This window comes from Hordeum vulgare, chromosome 7H, assembly GCF_904849725.1.
Source record: "Hordeum vulgare subsp. vulgare chromosome 7H, MorexV3_pseudomolecules_assembly, whole genome shotgun sequence".
NCBI classification, from domain to species: domain Eukaryota; kingdom Viridiplantae; phylum Streptophyta; class Magnoliopsida; order Poales; family Poaceae; genus Hordeum; species Hordeum vulgare.
This window is the reverse complement of record NC_058524.1, coordinates 580,540,056-580,562,745: the sequence shown is the minus strand read 5'-3', so window position 1 is coordinate 580,562,745 and position 22,690 is coordinate 580,540,056. Positions and strand designations below refer to the sequence as shown.

Below are 22,690 nucleotides of genomic sequence, written 5' to 3'. Positions count from 1 at the left end.
TTCCTGCTTTACTAGTTGTGCTAGGTCAGGTTTTAGAGAGAATCCCTGGATAATTTGCAGTATCATCACTGTGGAAAAAGGACGTCCGGGTAATGAATGTAGCCCTTTCATGGAATCTGGAAGGCTGAAGATCATATATGTCCATGGTTTAATTGGGACGATCCATAACTGGTAAGATTGTTGTGCTATACCTTCTGTCCTACTCTCCATATATTCCTTTCAGATTCGATTGTTTCAGCGCTCCGCTGACCAAGTAACTGTATAATCAGATTCTTAGAACCTTTCTTTTTTCGGTGACACACAATGTATGATTTTTATAACTATATATCAGAGGTTTTAGTTGCAGAAATAGGTCAACAATTCGGCAAGTCTTGATGAAAACCATACGAGAACCACATCTTGGTGCTTCTCAAAAGGGGTTTAACTGATGGGCGCAGGATACATTGTAGTATAACATACAATTGCGCAAAGATGAAGAACCGGATGCCTGTCTCGACATCGGGCGCTCCTGTCTCGCCCATCAGCTTCCATTCTTGATTCGTATTTTAGCCACAACCTCTTCCTTGAGTAGTACGATATAATGCTTGCTGTCTCGAGTTCGTGGTAATCACTGAAACTTCTGCATTGGTCTGCCTGACTCTGTACTTCCATACTGGATGCTTCCTACTACTGCTACATACAATATGACCATTGCTTGATTTGTTTACTTGTATGGTCGATGAAAGAAAGAATCTTGAACTCTTGATCGCGAGGGGAAATCTATGGGACGATGCAAAATGGTTCCTGTTCTGGTCTTATTCAGCCGCTGCTAACTGTGATTTCCAAAATCCTAGGTAAATTTTCTTTTTTGAGAAGCCAAAGCGGGTAATGGAAAAGGTAGAAAAGTTTAGTTTTACAAAGTTTTCTACTCCCTCTTATACATATTACCAAGTGAGCAACAACTGTTAGCACTTTGGCTATCCTTTCTCCGCAGTTTTGTGCACAGAAGAGATAAGATAGGAGGTGTATGATGACATGCAAAATTGCAAACTTTGATTGTGCTAATTCATAGGACAGTAACAGTATGGTTCTTGATCGGAATGCTGATCGGTAGCATTTCACAGGACAGTAATAACACTATTCATAGGATCAACGATGCCAAGCGCCGGGTGTTCTGTCTACAACCGAAATCCACCGGGCTCTCGCGCAGCATCAGCAACCCCTGCGCAGCCTCCAGCATCCTCTCGTCCGGCTCATCATTGTCACCGGCAATCGGCAATGGCGGCGGCGGCGGCATTGTTGCCGCTCTTTTCCTGGCGGCGGCGGCGGCGAGGATCTCCGCGATGGCGGCGTCGGCGTGCGGGGCGTCTCCCTGGCGGTAGTGCACGATGACGAGCCCGAGCGGGCCGCGCGGCTGGCCGGCCACGCCCACCTGCAGCGCCGGCGACCGGAACGCCCACAGCTCCACCATGGCCGGCTCCAGGTCCTCGGCCCTGGCGTCTCTCGCCACGTCCAGGCCGTTCTGGGCCAGGAACCTGCCCCAGCCGGCGATGAGGCGGTAGGCGTCGTTGCAGCTCAGCTTCTTGAGGTCGAGCACGTAGGGCCTGCCGCGCCGGTCGTAGGCCTGCACCTGCACGCACGGCTTCTCCTCCGCCGTCAGCGCCTCGTCAAGCGGGAACGGCTCGCCGCGCCGCCGCCAGCTCTTGCACGGAATGAGCAGCCGGTGCTGCTGCAGCACCCGGTCCGTCTTGTGCAGCCGCTTCCCGTAGACGCGCACCGGCCGGGACGCGCCGATGCCCTTCAGGACGGCCCGCAGCTCGCCGTCCACCACGCCGATCTCGTCGAGCGACGGGTCGTCCGCCGTGGCCGACCCTGACGGCGACGCCGACTCCATGCCCACGCCGGCCCAGAACACGCCGTCGAGCAGGCGACGCTTCTTGCGCTTCTTGCTTGGAGAAGATTGGGCCCGACGGCGGAAGGCGGCGTGAGGCCGGAGCGCGGCGGCGTCGGGGGCGGCCCACTGCGGCAGGCTCTGGTCCGCGGCCAAGATCCTCCCCTCGCCCTCCGCAGGCTCTGGCCGCGCCACCGCGGCGGCAACGGGCGCCACGGCGCAGCCGCAAGACCCGCCGCCCACCTTGGCGTGCGTCGACCCATGGCGGCCAATACCCGTGGTGGCGGGTGGAGGCGCCGTCCTCCTACGGCGGGGCACGCTTCCGACCTCCGACAGCGTCATGGTGGCCGCCAGGTAGGGGAGGCGGCGGCGCACGAGATTGAAATGAATACCTAGCTAAAGCTCTGGATTTTGGAACATGTACGCGTGGATACTAATACTAGAGTTTGGTACAGACTCCTCTCCAATACTCCTACTAGGAAAATGAGCAGTGATAAAGCTTTTGCTCGTCTCGAATTTTTTTAGGCAGTAAAACTAGACCTAAACCCTAGTCCTCTCACGCATCCGTCGGTATTGACCGTTGGATTCTGCGTCTTGGCTATACCTGACCGTCCGATGCATCATTTCCTCCTGTCTGGGCTGCTTTTGGGCCGACTGTCATTGACCTACTATTTCAAGACCAAATCGGATGCCTCTCTTTTCACTGCTATATGGGTTAACATTGGATCCCAAAAGAACGAGGTGATTCTGCTCCGTACCCACTCCCCTTCGTGAATCCCGACCCCTTTTGGTCTCACCCTAGGTCAGAGAGAGAGAGAGAGGGAGGGAGGGAGGGAGGGAGAGAGAGGGGAGGGGAAGGGAGGGAGAGAGAGAGATGACTGATGGCGGCGGCGGCGATTCCTAGCAAAAGATGTGCCTGTATAGCGCTTGAGGACACATAAACAACTAAAAACAGGGAAATGACTGATGGCAACGAGAGGGGGAGAGGGAGGGAGAGAGAGGGGGAGAGGGAGGGGAGTGGAAGGAAGGGAGAGAGAGAGGGGAGAGGGGAAGGGAGAGAGAGATGACTGATGGCAGCGGCAGCGATTCCTGGCAAAAGATGTGTCCGTATAGCGCTTGAGAACACATAAACAACTAAAAACAGAAAAGCGACCACCGACCATTGTGGTCCCAAGGTTGTGGACCAAGCAAGGAGGCGGGCAAGTAAAGCTCGTTCGTTTGTGATGTGTAGCCACCATCGGTGATGGAGGAGGTACATTATTGCCCTATTTCCTTTATTTTTCGCCTTCATATTTTGCTCCCTTCTATCTTCGACAACCGTGTTAGTTGCGTTGGTTTTGTATCCATTCCACTTAAACTCTTGAACCATTTCGTTGGGATTGATATTTTGTTGACAAACAGAGTTGATCTTGCATTGTATCACAAACTATGTTTTGATGGTGTTTGCATGGATGATTGATTGTGATCGTTGGCCGTGCTTCATGCCCTAAATAAGGCCCCCGCATATATTCAATGGCAACTAGGATTATGTGAAGTTTTATGGTATGATCGGCTTGCATCCTGTTCTCATTGAAGTTAAAACATGGTTCCAGGGCAGGTTACTTTTTGTTTATCCCTGTAATTTTCTACTATCTTTGTCCCATAATATAAGATCATTTTGCAAAGCTAAAACAACTATTATGGGCTAGAGGGAGAACCTATTTCTCCTTACTTGTGATGTGCTTTGCCTCGAGCATTGCTAGAGTGCAGAGTATATGTTGTATATGTCCTTGCTTATCCATTCAACGGATACTTCATATGCAGAAGATAAAGATCAACCATTATCGGAGATAATTTTACTTAGTTGTAGATACTGAATGATTTTTATTAAGTATAATAGTTTAAAAGAAGTATCATGGTGTGGTGCAGTAATAATTTAAATTTTAAAACTACACACCTTGCAAATATATTTTTGTTGTGAATGTGGGCATCCTGTTCCAGTTGGCCTGGAACTATTTGAAGGGTTTCCCCGACACAAAAAACTTAGGCCAAGGCTCACTTGAGCATATCTAATTATGTATAGAAGTTTAAAAATGTAATTGTTTCAGGTGCTTTGCCATTTTTTGCATGCTTTGTTACAAAGTTTGATAATTGGACCTATTTGCTATATGGAACATATGATGCATTTATTTGATCCTAATCTAATTCAGTTCCTCAACACTGTCTTTTGGTTCTCGCTTTCAACAAATGTAGTACCATCTATTTGTTTTTTTGACACAATACTTTGGGCAATGGTTTAGACTTCTTCAGACATTCTATTTATTGTCGACGCATGCTTGAAAACAAATTAGTAGTGCTCCATATATTAATGATAAGCTAATACTATGGAGTTGACCAATCAAATCATCGTCCTAACCCTCATTGCATTCATTGCATTCAGTACATTTATGTTCCATTTCTACTTAACATTCATTTGTAATAACTTCCTCGGCATGGAAACGTTCTTGGGCACCACGAGAAAAATTAGTGGAGGAACAACCTTATTTATTTTATTTTTTGTTGTCGCTTCTGTATTGATGCTGCCACAAAGATTACATGGACATAGAGACGTAGTGTTTTTGAAAATGATTAAATTATGGAAAACGTTTGAATGCTTCGGCCGGCCGAGCGCGCGATTAAGACTAATCCTATTGCATGGCTGGCCGTGTCAGCGATTTTCTTGCTACAATTGATGTCGGTTTTTGCTACATCCGTTTATTAAAAAAGTTGTATCCACGTTCGTCAGAGTTGCAACCCGAGTTCGTGGGATTTTTTTGCTACAACTGATGTTGATTTTTGCTACAACCGGTGTCGATTGTTGCTACAACCGTCCACTAAAAAAGTTGCATCCACGTTCATCGGAGTTGCAAGCCGAGTTCGTCGGATTTTTTTTGCTACAATCGGTGTCGATTTTTGCTATAATCTGCATCTCATTTTGCTACAATCACGCCTGATTTTTGTTACAACGCATCGTCGATGTCGATTTCTTGCCACAATGACGTCCGCTTTTTGCTACAACCCACATTTTATTTTGCTACCACGCACCATCATCGTCATTATTTTGCTGCAACCACGTTTTTTCTTCATTTGTGGCCGAAATTTACTACAACCGCAACTAGTTTTTGCTACCATCGATGATTTTTTGTTGCAACAGTTTGTTTGAGTGAGGTGTCCAAATCTAACGACTGTGGATCCCTGCATCGGAGGGCCTGGACGCAACCGACCCAATCCTTACGCCGGTCCGCCTGCGCAGATCGTTGCCCATAAATTATCCTTTTATACCATGGTGGTGTTAGAAACATCTCAGTAGTGGGGTAGAATTAGCTAGACCTTTTTGGGATTTGTTCCTCATACTTACAAGTTTTGTTTCTTGCAAGTGTGTGTGTGTGGGGGGGGGACTATTCATACTTGGATGTACATATATATAAAGAATATACCCGCAAATGTTATTTTGTGTGTTTTGGATCATCACTGTGCCAACACAAGTATGGAAGATGTACGATCATTGTTGTTTCCATAAAATTAGTTTTTCAACCTGTTGCTTGTTTAAGTTCCTTTACCGTGCATAGTTGCATATCTATTTTTATAGATTATACTGTAGCCTCACTTCATATCAAGAATGACATGAATTGTTGACAGTGTTTCCATTTTATGGGTAGATTGAAGGCTTTGAAGCTATGGTTCTTTTTTCAGAGGCCCACTGGTCCCGCCTGCTTAGTTGCCGCATGAATCCTCGTAGCTCAGCAAAGCCAAAAAAAACCCAATCCTTGATAATTTGAGCGAGCTAAATGATTAATTTGAAATAGTCAAAGCTAAGGGGATTTGGTGGACGTTTCAAAAATAATTGCAATCTATCGTCTGTGGTGAAGAAACCAGATGATAAATACTCAAAAGATATGATCCTATCATCATGTAGACATTAAGCTACCATGCATTGATAGCAGGTTACAAATACCAACTTTTACATGGTTAGCACAGGTGCGTGGATTTATGACATTAGGATATCTGGCACATCATTTGCAGAATAAGGTATCATGCTTTGTACCTTCAATTCAATTGATGTCCTAAATTTTCCTTCATATCTTCAGTTCTTTCATAAATATTGACAGATGTTGCAACACATGTATTTACTCCGAGCCTATTAGGTTCAAGAAGTGACCACCATAATATTTTTTGACGGGGTGATCACCATATAAATTGATTAAAAGCAATTACTCAATTAAGACATTTATTTAGCCATGTAAATTTAACTTTTATACTTCATGACACTATGTATTACTCCCTCTGTCCCAAAATAATGCAAAGTAGAGTCACTTTTAAGTCACTTATTTTGGGATGGAGGGAGTAGATAATATGTCATAATTTATTGGACAAGTCGACATACACCAAAATACACACCATTATGGTATATTATAATTAACACTTACACTATAAATGCACGCAAATACATGATCTATCATAAGTAACAACTTACATTACAAATACACTCAAAATAATATAATATAGTATTACTACTCCATGTTCTAACATATTTTTAACGCTATCATACACCATTCAAACTATAAGGGCGCAACAAGGCACGTCATCATTGGGGCATAGTGTGCTTTCTCACTCCACGTGTATCAATGTATGTGTGGTCGACCAACTGCCTGCACAACTGCTGACCTATACAACTATTCACACTCCACAAAAGAGGTAAGAGGAGTATGACATACATAGCTGCAAATTTCCATGATCCATAGGACACTATGGTCATGTAAATGCTAATCTTCATCCATAAAAAATATTTGAATTGACGCTTGGACATTTTGCTTTGATTATTTTGTTTCCTTACAACGTGTTAGTGTGATAAAACTGTGATATTATCAAAATGCTTACCACTAGTCATATACTTTTTACATGATTTGAAGGAGGCATTTTTTGGGTTATTAGAATTAACACCATGTTATTACTAAACATCCACCATTACAAAAACACCTTTGAAAAAATTGTAATTACGAACTGGTCTTGTAGGGGAGGGGGAGGGGGGATTATCCGTTTCCTCCATGCTTCAAACATGATGATATGCAAAATTGCTTTTCACCACCGAAACGATAGAGCACTCATGCAAAGAGTCGGTAAGGCTATCTAACTCTACTAGAAAACGTCAGCGAAGTCAAGCCAATCCATAAAGGTGCGTGGCCCCGGCTTTATCACCAAACGAAATAGTCGGCCACTCAAATCACATGAGTGACAATTTTAACGGCGTATACTCCTAATCGATCATGTGCCACGACTGCGCAATAGTTATAGAGTTATGAACGGCACGGATTTCAACGTTCAGAGTTCAGACGCCACCCAAACAATGGGCATTTCGAAATTTCAGTTGTGATGGTGATATACCAGTTCGGCCAAATGACCCAAATTCAGCAAAGTTTTCCAAATGTAAATGCTTTTGATAATTTTTTCGAAAATTTGACGATTTTTTCGCTGAAAACGAGAGGCTAGTCGCGAGTACGTACCCACACGCGGTGGAGTGGAGGGCAAGGAGCACGTCACTCGGGAGATCCCAACAGTTCCCACTGCCCGCAACCGCGGCGGCACACTCTCCTCCCCCTCCTCGCACCGACGCCGCCATGGCCGAGCTGCGGCACGCCACGGCGGCGGCGGCCCGCGCCTCCGGCTCGCCCGCGAAGCGCGACGCGGAGGCCGCCTCCGCGTCCTCCCCCTTCCTCTCCTCCCCACGCGGCGGCGGGGGCGACGGCGGCAAGGACGGCGCGCTGCGCCCGCCCCCTCCGCTCCACCAGAGGTACCCCATCCCCGCCCCCGTCCGCGCCCTCCTCGCGCTCGAGGACCCCAGGTCGCTCTCGGCCCCGGCCTCCTACCGGATCCTGCTCGCCGTCCTCGCCTGCGTCGCCCTCGCCGCGCTCGTCTCCGCCCCCTCCGTCTGGTCGCGCCTCGTGAGTCCTCGATCCCGTCGATCTCCGTTGCGTATCATCGGGATCCCTGATGCTTGCTTACATTCGTGTTGTTGTTGGACCCTAGAACGCGCCCTACCTGTGCCGCAAGGATGGGATTCGGCTCCAGTGCCCCGGGGTAAAGTGCTGTTGATCTCACCTTTCATCTCGGTGGATATTTGTGCGTGCGGTCTGTTCTAACGTTTGTTTGCTTGGTTTGGCTTGGTGTTGCCGTTCAGGTGAGCGACTCTCTGTGGGAGAATCCGCATGCCGCCGCCACGTCTTGGAAGCCGTGTGCCGAGCGCCGCAGCGATGAGATCTCAGGCAAGTGCTGGCAATAGAAATGCGATGAAAGATGTTTCATAACTGTGACTGTATCTTCTCATCAGTGTACCTTCTTTTTGGCGGTGTCTTCATGTATCTTAAACAGTACTGCAAAGCCGATATGTTATCCGGGTAGTTTATAAAATTTTCTTAAAGACCATAAGTAAATTGAACAGTTGACCTGCTACTGCTGGACGTAGTATATTTGGTAAGTTGGGTGGATGGAGAAATAAAACGTGACTGACTGACTTTGAGATGAGGATAAAATTATGATATCATTTGTAAGAGCACAAGTGGAAAGGGAGCCCAGAAACAGAATACTCTGTCTGCATTTCTTCTTTAAGGACCAGTTAAGTTCTTGTTACCACCATTTCTAACCATAGCCTAACACACGAGCTTTCTTCGTGAAACAATAATTCCTGTTGCTTCCTCTTGGGGAAAGGGGTCACAAGTTGAGGCTGTCTTGGTGGCCACCCGCTGTTTATGTTCATCACCATAACTTACGAAAATATGCAAACCATTCACCTCAAACCATGGTTGCATCCTGATGAGTATAAATGTTGTCTTTTTTCCCTACTATACTGCAGATCTTGTGTCAGAGAACGAAACTTCTGGGTATATTTTTATTCATGCCGAGGGAGGATTGAACCAGCAACGAATAGCTGTACGTATGTGCCCTATCCACATTTATCAATTTCTTGAACTTTGTTTCTGCCTTAATAGCACATAATTTCTATTTCCATGTGGATTTTGAAGGACACGATTTTCTTTTCACTTGTTATGCAACATTTGTTTATGTAGTAAATGGGACCTTGCCTAATATTTATCGAGCACTGTCAGTTGATTGCACTACTTGCTATATTCACAGATATGTAATGCTGTCGCAATCGCTAAGATAATGAACGCCACACTTATTTTGCCCGTGCTGAAGCAGGATCAAATATGGAAAGATCAAACGTAAGTGACAAATCTGATCTCCTTTTTGAATTGACTCCTGCTTGCTCATGCCCTTTGTAATTTGTGTCTGTTATCATGTGCTCCTGGCAAAAGTGTTTAATATTTGACACCTTGCATTTTCTATTCAGGAAATTTGAAGATATCTTCGATGTAGATCATTTTATAAATTATTTGAAGGATGATGTGCGCATTGTTAGAGATATTCCTGACTGGTTCACAGAAAAAGATGAGCTGTTCACCAGTATAAGGTTGGTTGCTTCATTTCATCTTTTGATCTGTCTTAGCTGCTGTCAGCTTCAAACCTTGATGCTAAAGTGTAGTAAACACATGAATGATATTGATTTTTAGAGTACTGTTTTCTTATGTAGTAAAATCAACACCAATATTGTTAGAGAGGGAACAATTGATCTTAGTGTATTAACTTGAACAAGCCAACTAACTAGGTGTCTTCTGCTGCTTGTTTGTGCTCTGCAGTTTCTGTCATTTGCAAAGTTACATATCCATTTCTCATGTATGTAATATTGTTATGCAATAAATTGCTAATGCAATGCCAGTGCAACTAGAGTTATCTCTGCTTCAAATGTCATCAATTGCTCCCCAAGTATAAGTCTGCTTGTTCAGTTCAGATTCTTATATTGGTTGACATGAATTTTGAGGGTGCAATAAAATTATACTGCTGGGGCATTGCAATGTTTTTTTTTCTGCTTCTGCTCATTTATCTTTGTGAAATCTGCATCAAATATTAGGTAATGTTGCCATGTTGGTTGATACTGTAGTCCCAGTTCATTATAGCGCTTTGAACTACAGTACCCCGCTCTCATATGTGTTATTCAGAATTGGTTGGCACTGGTACTTTGTGTGGCATGATAGTGTCCTGGCCGAAATAGCTATAAACCCATATGTGTTATTCTGTTTTATCTGCCGGATAAGATTTTTTGTAGTGATTAAAATTCTGCCAATTTCCGTGACTACTGCCTGTGAATTTTTTGTTAAATGCCAGCAATACCGCCAGCTGCAAAATGGTGCCTATTTCTGCATTTACTTTTATTGTTAGATAAATGTGCTTATGCTGTTTCTTGTTTTTGCTTGTTGCAGATGTTGTTTTCTACATGCCAACATATTGTCATACTTAATTGTAACATCTCTAATTATTTATGTTGATTTTAACAGGCGTACTGTAAAAAATATCCCAAAATATGCACCAGCGCAGTTTTATGTTGATAATGTACTTCCAAGGATCAAAGAGAAAACGATAATGTCTATCAAACCATTCGTTGATAGATTGGGGTAAGTCTCAGTATCATTTTATGAAGATATTTCCATGTCTCTATCCTGTTCATATATCTTCAGACCTCTTACATAATTGTTTAGCACAGTGACTAGATCTTCACATTAGATTCTTTGTGGTCAAGTAATATTGCTTTCTGTTACACTCCCTCTCCCCCTTGGCCCTATACCCCACCCAGTTTAATCGTTGCTATTTTGTTCACTTCTATTGACTAATGACCATATTGTAATGTAAATTCATCATTGCAGGTATGATAATGTTCCAATGAAGATTAACCGGCTCAGATGCAGAGTTAATTATCACGCCTTAAAGTTTCTACCTGGCATTGAAGAAATGGCTGACAAGCTGGCAGCAAGGATGAGGAATCGAACAGGCAATGTAAATCCATACATGTAAGCTTAGCTCACTGTCTTCAGATCAACCTGCCTGGAGTTGGCAATTTATTTATTTTACATATCTCACCATCAGTCATTCTTGCTTTTGAAGGGCTCTTCATCTTAGATTTGAGAAAGGAATGGTGGGTTTATCCTTTTGTGATTTTGTTGGAACCAGAGAGGAGAAAGCAATGATGGCTGAATATAGACAGAAACAATGGCCAAGACGCTTCAAGGTGATATACTAATGTGATTGTCTAGAAAATGGTATGAGCCTGAATAGTGAAGGAGGATAAGGTTGCAGAATACATTACCTAAATATATACTTCTCTTGTATGCAGAATGGATCTCATCTCTGGTCTTTAGCACTGGAAAAGAGAAAAGAAGGCCGCTGCCCACTTGAGCCTGGGGAAATAGGTTTCATTCTGCGTGCAATGGGATATACGAAGGAGACTCAGATATATGTTGCATCAGGGCAAGTGTATGGTGGAAACAATAGAATGGCGCCGCTGAGGAATATGTTCCCCAATTTGGTAGGTGTTTTACTTCGAATCCTGTTTGTTGGCTTCAAACTTCAAAGTGCCTTTATATGGACATAACGCGAAACTACAGATTCAGAAGGGAAATTGAGACAATTACCTATGGATGAGCAAGCGACCATCAGCGGTGGATTTGTTGTAGAGACAACTGACCCATTATCTTTGTTGATTGCAGGTTACCAAAGAAGACCTCGCAAGCAAGGAGGAGATGGAGCATTTCAAGAAACATGTAACCAGCCTTGCCGCACTGGACTTCCTCGTATGCCTGAAGTCGGACGTGTTTGTCATGACCCATGGCGGCAACTTCGCGAAGCTGATCATCGGCTTCCGTCGCTACATGGGACGCCATAGGCTCAAGTCTATCAAGCCGGACAAGGGGCTCATGTCGAAGTTCTTCGGCGACCCATACATGCCATGGACGAGTTTCGTGGAGGATGTGATGATCACTCACCAGACACGAACAGGCCTCCCCGAGGCCACCTTTCCGCACTATGACCTCTGGGAGAACCCTCTCTCCCATTGCATGTGTAGAGCATAAACTATATAGACTACATGTGATTGTGCATAGCTTAATTAATTCTTTTGTTCATACAATCCATCCTGTAAGGCTGTAACTGTAAGCTAATATAATTGTCCTTATTTTTTTTACCACATCCAGTTTTGTTTTTGTAGGGTTTTTTTCACCTGGAAATACTTATATATATATGAAAGTTCAGTTGATGCATATGAATTTCCCCAAAATAGTTTGTGCACATGTAATTACATAATTGAAGGCTCTCACAGTGCACACTAAATACGAAGGGGAGATTTCATCTCCATGTCAACCGCTTCCCTCTCGTTCTCGTGGAAACGGAAGAGGTACCTAATCTACCAGCTACCTGGAGATGGCTTTCCTCACATCCCTCTCGCCCCCCTCACCGCTGACGCACCCGCGACGGCGCTCATCGTCGCCGGCGGCTCGGGCCGGCACGCAGGAGAGCGTGACCGTGGGCAGTGTCCACGTACGCCTGCGCGACCGTGTGCCGCAAGCCACGCGCGAGTCGGGCATTCTCGGGCCTAGGCCCGTGTCGAGTGAGGCCACGGCCCCGCCAGGAGAAGGCCCGCGTGCTACAGGATGCGACGGTAGGGCTTCGACGATGTCCCCATCCGCACACGCAGCGTCGCCCATTCCCGATCTCTCCTCCCTCCTCGGCCACTTCTGGGGAAAAGCTAGGGTTTCGTCACCTAGGGTTCCACCTTCATTCGGCTGGTGGGAGGGGAAGGTGGGAGGAGACATCAGATCGTTCGCTGAGGTGATAGCATCGCCACCGCGGAATCCACCCATGGCTGGGCGAGAGATGGGTGGCCGTGGGTTCCGCGGAGATGGAGGTGGCGAAGGTCGATTCGGGCGCGGCGGAGGTGATGGCCGGATCGGGCTTGGAGGAGGTCACGGCCGTGGCGGAGGCGGAGGCGGCCGCAACATGGTGTGGATGCGCGAAGCCAAGGACGGCGGGCAAATCTCCTCCAACGTGGATCCGCGCCACGGCAGTTCTGACAAGGCCAGATGGGAGGCGGCGGCCATGGAGACGCAAGGAGGAACCCGCGGGGAGAAGTGGGGCGACAACAGCACCCAGGTCGCTGCAGGCGGATCTGCGGGAGGGCGACTTCAGGAGACGCGTCCACAACAACAACCCGCTGATCGTCGACATCCCACCCCCGGCAAGAGGAACGCCTCTCCACTAGTGGGAGGCGCCGAGGTTTGCGTTACTTGCAGGGAGCCTGGGCACTTGCCTGTATACTGTCCGCGTGCTGTTTGTGGTAGATGTGGGATTCATGGGCATTTGGCTCCGATTTGCAATACTGTTCTTCCATGGGAGTGTGTAGCGCTCATGTGTGGGTTTCAGGCAGAGGGGAAAGGCTTTTTCTATATCTATGACTATAGTACTCCTAGCCAGACTACTGATAGAAACAGATTTATTGTGATATCTGTGGTAGAAGGTCATGCATCTGGTAGACAATTGGAGGAATTCTTTAACTCTTACATCAATACTAACTGGAGGTGCTCGGCCAGATCTATTGGCCCTAATACCTTTGTTATGAGGTTCCCTTCTCCTAGAGATGTGGATAAAGCTTGCTTTGCTGAAAGTATGAATGTTAAGAGTTGTGGTGCTGTTATTAATTTGAGAAAATGGTCTGAATCTGTGGGGGCTAAAGGGGTGCTGAATGTTGCTTGGGTTAATGTGAGCAATATTCCTCTGGATAAGAGACATGAGAAGAACATTGCTTATGTGGGATCTCTTGTGGGAGTCACCTTGGAGATTGATAAAGCTACTATCAATAGACCTGAATCTGTTAGAATTAAGTTGGGTTGTAGAGATGCTGAGGATATCCCTGCTTCAGCAGAAGGGGTGTTGGGAGGACACTTTTATGATTTCTTCTATTCTGTTGATAAAATCCTGATTAAGAATCCTCCAAGGGAAAGAATTGGAATATTGCAGGAGAATGAGGAAGGTAATGCTGCTAAAAAAGCGAGATTCACTACTGAGACCCGTGGGGAAAGAAACATTGCATCATCATCTAATATGGGGGAGTCTTCGGCTCCCCTGGGAACAACTGGTGGGTGTTATGGAAAAAATGTGGTGATGAAACCTGTGGAAGAAAATATGGAAGAGGAAAAAAAAACAAAATGAGAGTGAGGACATGTTGTCTGAAGAAGAGAGTGAGGAAATGGGAAATGAGCTGCTCATTGATACTATAGTGAAAGAGGCTGAGAAAAATCAAAGAAATGAGGAAGGGGGGAATGTGGATTCTGGAAGGGTATCCTATGATGAAATTATTGTGAATTCTCTGCAGATTGTGCCAAGCTCTGTATCTTTTCCTGGCAAAAAATTCTTATCCTATCTTGATGCTTGTATGGGGGAACCTGTGGTGACTGAGATGGATCCTACTGACATCTCTGATGATAAAAAAAACAATCCTATCTGGTGCAGTCCCCTGATAACTCTGGTGAGCAAGTGGAAGTGATCCCTACTCCCCCTGTGAGGGAGGAAATGCAAACCAGATGTAGCAAGAGGAATGTAGGAGGCAATGTGGAACATATGGGGCTCAGAGCTGAGAGGCTGGCTCAAAAAAGAGACCTGCAAGGTAATAGCATATCTCATGTTAACTCTTTTGAAGTTTTATCAAATCTTGAGATTATATCTGCTGCTGTTAAAATGGGTGTTAATATTCCTGATGATAATTTTGATTCCATAGATATCATTAGAGAACTTGAGATCTCTAGAGCTAACATTGCTAAAAAAGTTGATAAAAATGATATTCGACAGGATACAGTTTTGTTGATTACTAATGCTGCTGGGGAAGCATCTCTCTTAGATACTGAGTGGGGAGGAGATGAGGATTTAGATATTGATGACTTTACTGTGGTTAGATCCAGGAAAAAAGAGAGGAAAAAAGTTAATGTTACTATATCTAAACCTGTGACTAGAAGTCAAAAACAGAAAGTGGGAGATGGTGCAGGTAAGGCTATGGCTCCTGGCAAACCTAGCACCAAAAACCACAATACTAGAAATAGAAAAAATGATTAGTAGCTTTTGGAATTGTAGAGGGATTGGAAAAAGAGGCATGGGGACATATATCTCTGACTTGGTCAGGGATTTTAAGCTTGACTTTATTGGGATTCAGGAAACTATGAAGAAGGATTTTTCACCTAAATTCTTGAGAAAGATTGATCCTGGTAAAGCTTTTAGTTGGAGGTGGATCCCTTCGGAAGGGAAGTCAGGTGGGATATTGCGAGGCTTTAGAAACAATGTTTTTGATCTGGTGAATTGTGTGGAGGGCAAATACCTTATGAATTTCGAATTATGGAACAAGATTCTTAAGATGAAATGTTGTGTTATGGTGGTATATGGATCAGCTCATGAGGAATTTAAAACTGATTTCTTGACAGAGTTGGCGGCTACGTGCAGTCACATTACCTGTCCTTACATTGTGGGAGGAGATTTTAATATTCTTAGATTTGTGGGGGAGAAAAATAAGAAGGTGAAATTAGGACACTCATCAGATCTTTTTAATTCCATTATTAATGCTCTTTCCTTGCGAGAGGTGTATATGACTGGTGGCATGTATACTTGGTCTAATAATCAACAAAATCCCACATTGGAGAAACTGGACAGAGTATTCATGTCCAAATCCTGGGAATATCTGTTTCCTTCCACTTTTGTTAGGAAGATTGTTAGAGAGATTTCGGATCACTGTCCCCTGATTCTTAATACTGACGATAATGTTCCCATTAATTTTGGTAAGAGGGAATTCAGATTTGACCTGAATTGGTTAAACAAGCCTCATTTTCATACTGTGGTTGCTAAAGTCTGGATGCAACCTGTTTATTCTGATAATCCTATTGACATTATGAATATCAAACTAAAGAGATTCAAGAAGTATTTTAAAGGGTGGGGCTCGAGTAATTTTGGTCATGCCAGGAAAAGAAGAAAGTGGCTGAGAGAGGAATTATGACGTATTGAGGAATTGCAAGAGAATGATGTTTTGAGTCCTGAGCTCTATTGCAAGAAAGTGGAAATGCAGGTTGAGCTAAACGGCTTGCTACTGGAAGAGGAGGTAGCTTGGCTGCAAAAATCACATGACAACTGGTTGCTAAAAGGTGATAGCAACACTGAGTATTTTCATAGGATTGTGAATGGGAGGAGAAGAAGAAACACTATTGTGTCTCTTAGCTGTGGAGATATGATTATAGAAGGGAATAAGAACATGCTTAAACATGCTACTGATTTTTATAAAGAACTTTTTGGTCCTGCCCCTGGGAACTTGTGCAAGATTGATGGGAATATGTGGTGTGATAAGGAGAAATTGGGTGATATTGAAAACTTTCTCTTACTTAGACCCTTTTCTGATACAGAAGTGAAAAATGCTCTGTTTTCTATGAAACATAACAAGGCTCCTGGGCCTGATAATATTCCTATAGAATTTTTTCAATCTTGCTGGGACATTGTTATGAGTGATGTAATGTCCCTTTTCCATTGGTTTCATGAAAATAAGCTCAATGTGGAGAGACTCAATTATGGTATAATAACACTATTACCTAAAGTTGCTGGAGCTGATAAAATGCAGCAGTTCAGACCTATCTGTTTGCTTAGATGTATTTACAAGCTGATTACTAAGGTGTTAACTATCAGATTAGAACCCCATGCAGACATCTTGTTTAGTCGACACCAGAATGCCTTTATTAAGAATAGAGATATTACGGACGAGATCATGTCATTACATGAGATCTTGCACCATACTTATGCTCAGAAGAAAAAAGGGATTGTCCTTAAACTTGACTTTGAGAAAGCGTATGATAAAGTTAACTGGGACTTCCTGTTGGAGTGTCATAGTAAAAGAAATTTTAACTCACGCTGGATTGAATGGATCAGGAGAATTCTGGTGGGTGGTACTGTCAGTGTGAAACTAAATGATGAGGTGGGAGAATATTTCCAGAGTGCTAAGGGTGTGAGACAGGGGGATCCCTTATCACCCTTCCTTTTTAATCTTGCTGCTGATTGCCTTACTAAGATGGTCCTGAAAGCACATGATAATGGCTTGTTTACTGGGTTAGCAGCAGACTTAGTTGAAAACGGAGTGGCTATCCTCCAGTACGCAGATGATACTATCTTGTGTTTTGAAGACAATATTAAGAACGCCTTGAATATTAAACTGCTGCTTTATCTCTTTGAGATCATGTCTGGTTTGAAGATTAATTTTGTGAAAAGTGAGATTTTCGCGGTTGGTGCTGATGATGATATTATGAGAAAATACGCTGATATGTTCAACTGTGAGATTGGGGCTTTTCCTATTAAATACTTAGGTATGCCTGTCAGTTATGCTGGACTTAAATGCAGTGACTGGCTTTTTGTTGATGACAAATTCATTAGTCATGGGGAATCCTGGATTAGTGAGTCTCTATCCAGTGGGGGTAGACTTATTAAGGTTAATGCGGTACTATCTCACATCCCCTCATACTATATGTCCATGGCGTTGCTTAAAAAATCAACACTGGAAAAATGGGACAAGCCGAGAAGAAAATTCTTTTGGCATCGCAAAGGGAGAAAAGGTTATAATATGGTGAAATGGACCCGTGTTTTTAGGTCTAAAGCAAAGGGGGGCCTGGGGGTTAAAGATCCGAGGAAGCAGAATATTAGCTTGTTAGCCAAATGGTGGTGGAAGTTGGAGAAGAAGGAAGGATTATGGCATGACATTGTGAAAGCTAAGTACCTCAAAAGGACATCTGTAGCTAAAGTTAAACAGAAAGTTTCTGATTCCCCTTGTTGGAAAAATATTCTGAAAGTTAAAGAATATTATATGGCTGGTAGAGGGGTGGTGCTTAAGAAAGGTAACATTGCTAGTCTTTGGCTAGATGATCTAGGTGAGAATTTTCTGCTGAAAGATAAATATCTTGATCTTTTTGAAATTTGCTTAGATAAGGATTGTACTGTAGATAAATTAGAAAGTATGAATCATCTTACCTCCTTTAGGAGGAGGTTATCTCCAGCTATGCTTCGAAAATGGGAAAATATGAAGCAATGGGTGTTGGATAAGATTTGTGCAGATCAAAATGATGAGGTTTACTGGAGGTTGGATAACTCCAGAGATTATTCCACTAAGTCTATGTATAGATGGCTGGAGAGAAATCTTGCGGGGGCACATTATAAGTGGATTTGGGGGGCTAAAATTCCTCTGAAAATACAAATTTTCCTGTGACAACTTTTCCAAAAGTCTATTCTTACTAGAGATAATATGAAAAAAAGGCAGTGGCAGGGAGATCCCAAATGTTCTTTTTGTAATGAACTTGAGTCGGCTCAGCATCTTTTCTTTGGGTGTTCTGTGGCCAGGATTGTATGGAGAATAGTAGGTGCTGTTGTTGGTACTAGTTATGTTCCGAAAACAATCTGGCATGTCTTTTCTTGGTTATATGCTTTTTGCCAGGCCTTTGCGAAATATACACTATTGGCTTAGCCGGAGTTTGTTGGTCCATTTGGTTGGCTCGGAATAGGGCTACCTTTGAGAAGAAATTGATCAAAACTCTTTTTGAGATTGCTTTCACAACAAGTGCATTTATGGATTACTGGGCAGGTATGCAGAAACCAGAGATGACAGATAATATCAAGAAAGGAGCCCAGCTGCTGAAGAAGAGTACAACTCAAATGCTACGTCTATGTGAACCGCCGAGGACAGAAGCAAACGAGCAGGCTGAAGATGAAGAAATCTGGGATGAATGGTGATACTGTTTTGCGATGATGGTGATCTGTTGTCCATGGTGGTACTTGAGGTTTTATGTTTTGTTGGGCGTATAACTTGTTTTCAGTTTGGTCTTTGTGCTCTTTTGGTGAGCCTGGTCTGATGATAGATGTTGTGGTATTGATACTTGTATTCCTCGCAGTGTAGTTTAGGGTGATAGCAGGTTTTCGTCCCGCAGTTCATGTTCCTGATGACAGGCGTGAATGACGGGTTTCCTGATATTGCTCCGAACTCGCTTTTTTCCCTTTCCCTCTCTTGTTCTGGCCCTAAGACATTGTATTTCCGTTATGAAAGTAATGGAAAGGGAAGAAAGCCCGGTTCAAAAAATTACATAATTGAACAAACATTGTTCACTTACATTAGCGCCAAACGGCCCTGTTACAGAGATTGATTCAAATCAAATACAGTAGTCATGATTCATTCATTCATGAATTTGCCATGAACCCAAGAATTCAATCCTTGAGCAGATCAAATAATTTCTGGAGAACAGCTAGTTGCACATTTGTTAATTACGTCGAGCGTTTGGGCTCGATGTACAGCGTGTGCCTGCACATAGGGCACGTCTTGCTCTCCACGAGGACGCCCTCCAGGCACGCGCCATGGAAGACGTGCGGCTTGACGCAGCCCGGCCACGCGGCGAGGTCATCGCCCTCCAGCAGCTGCAAGCAGACGGGGCAATCCTCCCCGGCGGCGACGACCCTCCTTCGCTTCGCTGGCCGTTCACCGGCGTCCGTGCCGTCGTCGTCGTTGACGGTGGCTTCGTCTTTATCATGGCCGCGCCGCATCGGCTCCGGCAGGTGCAGCTCCATGCCGGTGAAGCGCACGGGCCACGGCTCCTCCGCCATGCGCTCCAGCGAGGGGCGCATCCGCTCCACGCGCTCGGGCGTGTATTCCGACATCCGGAGGATGCCGTCGTGGACGAACACCGACCTCTGGAGGATGCCGACGTCGACGAACACCTCGACGCGCGCGGCGCGCGGCAGCGCGCTCACCTGCGCCGCCAGGCCCGACCATAGCTCCTGGAGCTGCTCGCTGACGCGACCGGGGTATATCAGCCGAGCCAGGGACGACCCGGCCCACGCCAGCGACCTCGCCGTGTGGTCGCCGGCGGCGACGAACCGGAGCAGGTGCGCCTTGTTGCTCCCTCGCGCCACCACGCCGTCCGATGACACCGAGAAAGCGGCGTAGCGGTAGAGCACCATGATCTGCTTGCCTCCTCCTCCTTCTTCTTCTTCTTCTTTTTCTTGGTCCTCCTCCACGGCGGCGACCCGCATGCAGCCGGCCGTGCACCCCGCGGCGGCGAACCACGGCGCCGGGCCTCCCAGAAACCGGCCCTCCCCCTCGGGGACGCACTCCATCTGCACCAGATCGTCGTCGCCGGGGCTGCTCATGCCGAGCTCGTCGCCCGCCGTCCCCGGTTCAGGCGGCACCGTGAAAAGGAAGCCGTATAGCCGAACAACCGCGTAGGCAGCGGAGTCGACCTCCAGCGAGAACTCCTGGTTCATCACCGGCAGGGACAGCAGCCCCAAGAGGGGCGTCTCACCCGACAGCACGAACCTCCCCATCTCCTCGCCGGTGTTGGCGTGCACGGCCACGCGCACGCTCTGGCCGGCTCCGGCTCTCGCCTGCGCCACGAGCACGGCGATGGCGACTGCCGCCTGCTGGCTGGCGCTCAAGGGAAACCTCGTGGACTCGCCGCTCCTGAGGTCCCTGGTCCAGGTCTCGGTCTGCGGCCTGATCAGCGCCATGGCCATGCCCGATCGACTTCAGTTCAGGGATTGGGGTTTAGACTTGAGAGAGAAATCTCGCGGCGTGTTAAGGTAAGCAGGAGCAGCCATGCATGCCTGCTACCGTGCTGTGATTATATTTCTAGAGCTTTTGCCGACTCCACATCGTGTTCCGGCGGGAGCAATATATATCCTCACAACCTGCCGATACCAAGTTCCATTCGGTTTCGGTCACTTTTCCGTTTCAGTTATCCAACGCACAAGGCAAATCTCAGTTCAACGACTGAAAATTTCCAATTTTTTTTTAAGAACCGACGGGCTTTCTTCGTCATGTTTTATCCGCTCGCGTCGACCGCATTTGTAGCCGTCGGATCTGTTATTAATCACACGATCGGGAGCCAACCTACGCCACTTCATTTTCCTCCAACTTGACCCTTGTTGCAGATCACGTCATCGCCACACTCTTTTAAAACAATATCCCAGCTGCAAGAAAGATTTCGGCAACATCAACAATGTTGCAAAACTTTCTTCCACAATGTCATGTAAAAGGTGAAGACAAAAGAAATTCTGCAACATTAGTTTTGTTGTAAACCAATTTCTACCGCAATACCTTTATTGCAAAAGTTTTGGAACATGAACTCTGTTGCAAACATCTGAACGCAACAACCTTTTTGTTTAATCCAATGGTTAGCGAAGCGGCGGATCTTTTAAAAAGACCCGCTACCTCGACGGTTGTTAGATCCAACGTCCAACACTGTCTTTATTATTGTAACAAGGCTTGTGTTGCAGATTCTTTTAACAAAGCTTATGTTACAGAAACTTTATGCAACATAGGTGATTTTTCAAAAAAAAAAGTTTCCTTCACCATTTTTGCAACATGGATGTTGTTGTGGAATTTTTTTGCAACACAAATGATGTTGTAGAAAATATTCCCAATTTTTCCATCTTCATGTTTTTTTCAACATGGGTATTTTTTTGGCGAGTGTTGCAACATGGATGTTGTTGCGGAAGACAATTTGCAGCATAAAAATAGAAACACAAAGGACACATGTCATATAGTGGACGCGACGGACTGCTCACGTGTGATCCGTCGGTTGAAGACAAGCTTTTCCATTTCTTAAAGGGATGCCCTACGCGTTGGTATTTTTATTAAAGATCCACCAGGTTGCGAGCTGTTAGATCCAATGTGATCTAGTCTTCACTTTTGCAACAAAAGTTGTGTTGCGAGTTCTCTTTTACAACAGAGGTCTTATTGCAGCAACAAAGATTGGATTGTATTTTTTTGCAACAAAGGTCTTGCTGTAGATTTTTTTTTACAACAAATGTCTTGCTTTTTTTTTTTGCATCTTCACTTTTTTGTAACATAGGTGTTGTTGCAGAAGAAAAAATTATAACATAGGTGATATTGCACAAAAATATAACAAAGATCTAGATGCAATAGCGTTGTAGAACAATGCGGTGTGATGCACGGGCCACACACGGGACATGCATCATGCATGGGAGGCAGCGGATGTCCTGTGTTGGATGAGCTGGATCAGCCAGTTGTTCCCAAGCTTTTTCCCTTCTTGAAATCATATACTCCCTCCGTCCCAAAATAACTGTCTCAAACTTAGTACAATTTTATACTAGAGCTAGTACAAAGTTGAGACATTTATTTTGGGACGGAGGGAGTATATGAGAAAAGTCCATGAGAGAAAAAAAGAAGATAAACCCATGATACTATCACACATTCGTCTTTGATGCCCCAGAACACTGCATACCGGATAACCATTAAGGCTTAAACCCATCAATGCATTTCTAGCAAACCCTCTTCTATACTAAAAGCCCAAGACCATTTCCTTAGGGGACTGCTACGCATCTATTGGTGGATATTTATTAAATATCCACCACCTGAACAACCGTTCGATCTCGCGCGTGTAGCCGTCCGATCCGCTGCGTCTGATCCGCTCTGGACGCAATTCCTGAAACGATGCTCGAGTTGCAGAAACTTTCGCTTTGTTGCAAAAAATAAACTTTGGATCCGTTAATTCCTGAAACAACGGTCGAGTTTCAGAAACAATTTGCTTGTTGCAGAAGCACTACCCCAGCCGGGATCCGGTCTGGCGCGGGGAGGCAGGGCCGACGCGAGTCGGCCGGCGGCAGGAACGCGACGGCGATGGCTGGGGGCTCCGGCGCCGGTGGCGGCAGGATCGGCCGGCGGCGGCGCACCACGGCGGGGCGTGCGGGACCGGGGGCGGAGGGGGTGGCAGGGCCGCAGCAGGCCGGCAGCAGAGGAGGCGGCGGGGCTACAGCAGCCGACGGCGGAGGGGCGGCGAGCCACAGCAGGCCGGCGACGCGAGGTCGTCGGGGCGGAGCACGGACTGGACAGTTTCTCTGAAACAACTG

General features: G+C 45.5%; 2 protein-coding genes across 2 annotated transcripts; one reads left to right on the top strand and one right to left on the bottom strand.

The window, feature by feature from the left end:
- The first annotated feature begins 7,426 nt into the window (after positions 1-7,426).
- On the top strand, positions 7,427-11,957 carry LOC123411300 (protein PECTIC ARABINOGALACTAN SYNTHESIS-RELATED-like). Its single transcript, XM_045104229.1, has 11 exons — positions 7,427-7,827; positions 7,913-7,963; positions 8,064-8,148; positions 8,736-8,812; positions 9,017-9,105; positions 9,234-9,353; positions 10,276-10,392; positions 10,642-10,785; positions 10,880-11,003; positions 11,109-11,300; positions 11,482-11,957. The coding sequence occupies exons 1-11, from the start codon at positions 7,504-7,506 to the stop codon at positions 11,842-11,844; spliced, it is 1,686 nt and encodes a 561-aa protein (XP_044960164.1). The 5' UTR covers positions 7,427-7,503; the 3' UTR covers positions 11,845-11,957.
- Positions 11,958-19,087: 7,130 nt separating this feature from the next.
- Positions 19,088-20,083, bottom strand: LOC123409372. The gene has a single exon (XM_045102296.1). It carries the CDS (start codon positions 20,081-20,083, stop codon positions 19,088-19,090), a length of 996 nt encoding a protein of 331 aa, XP_044958231.1.
- Positions 20,084-22,690: the final 2,607 nt, after the last annotated feature.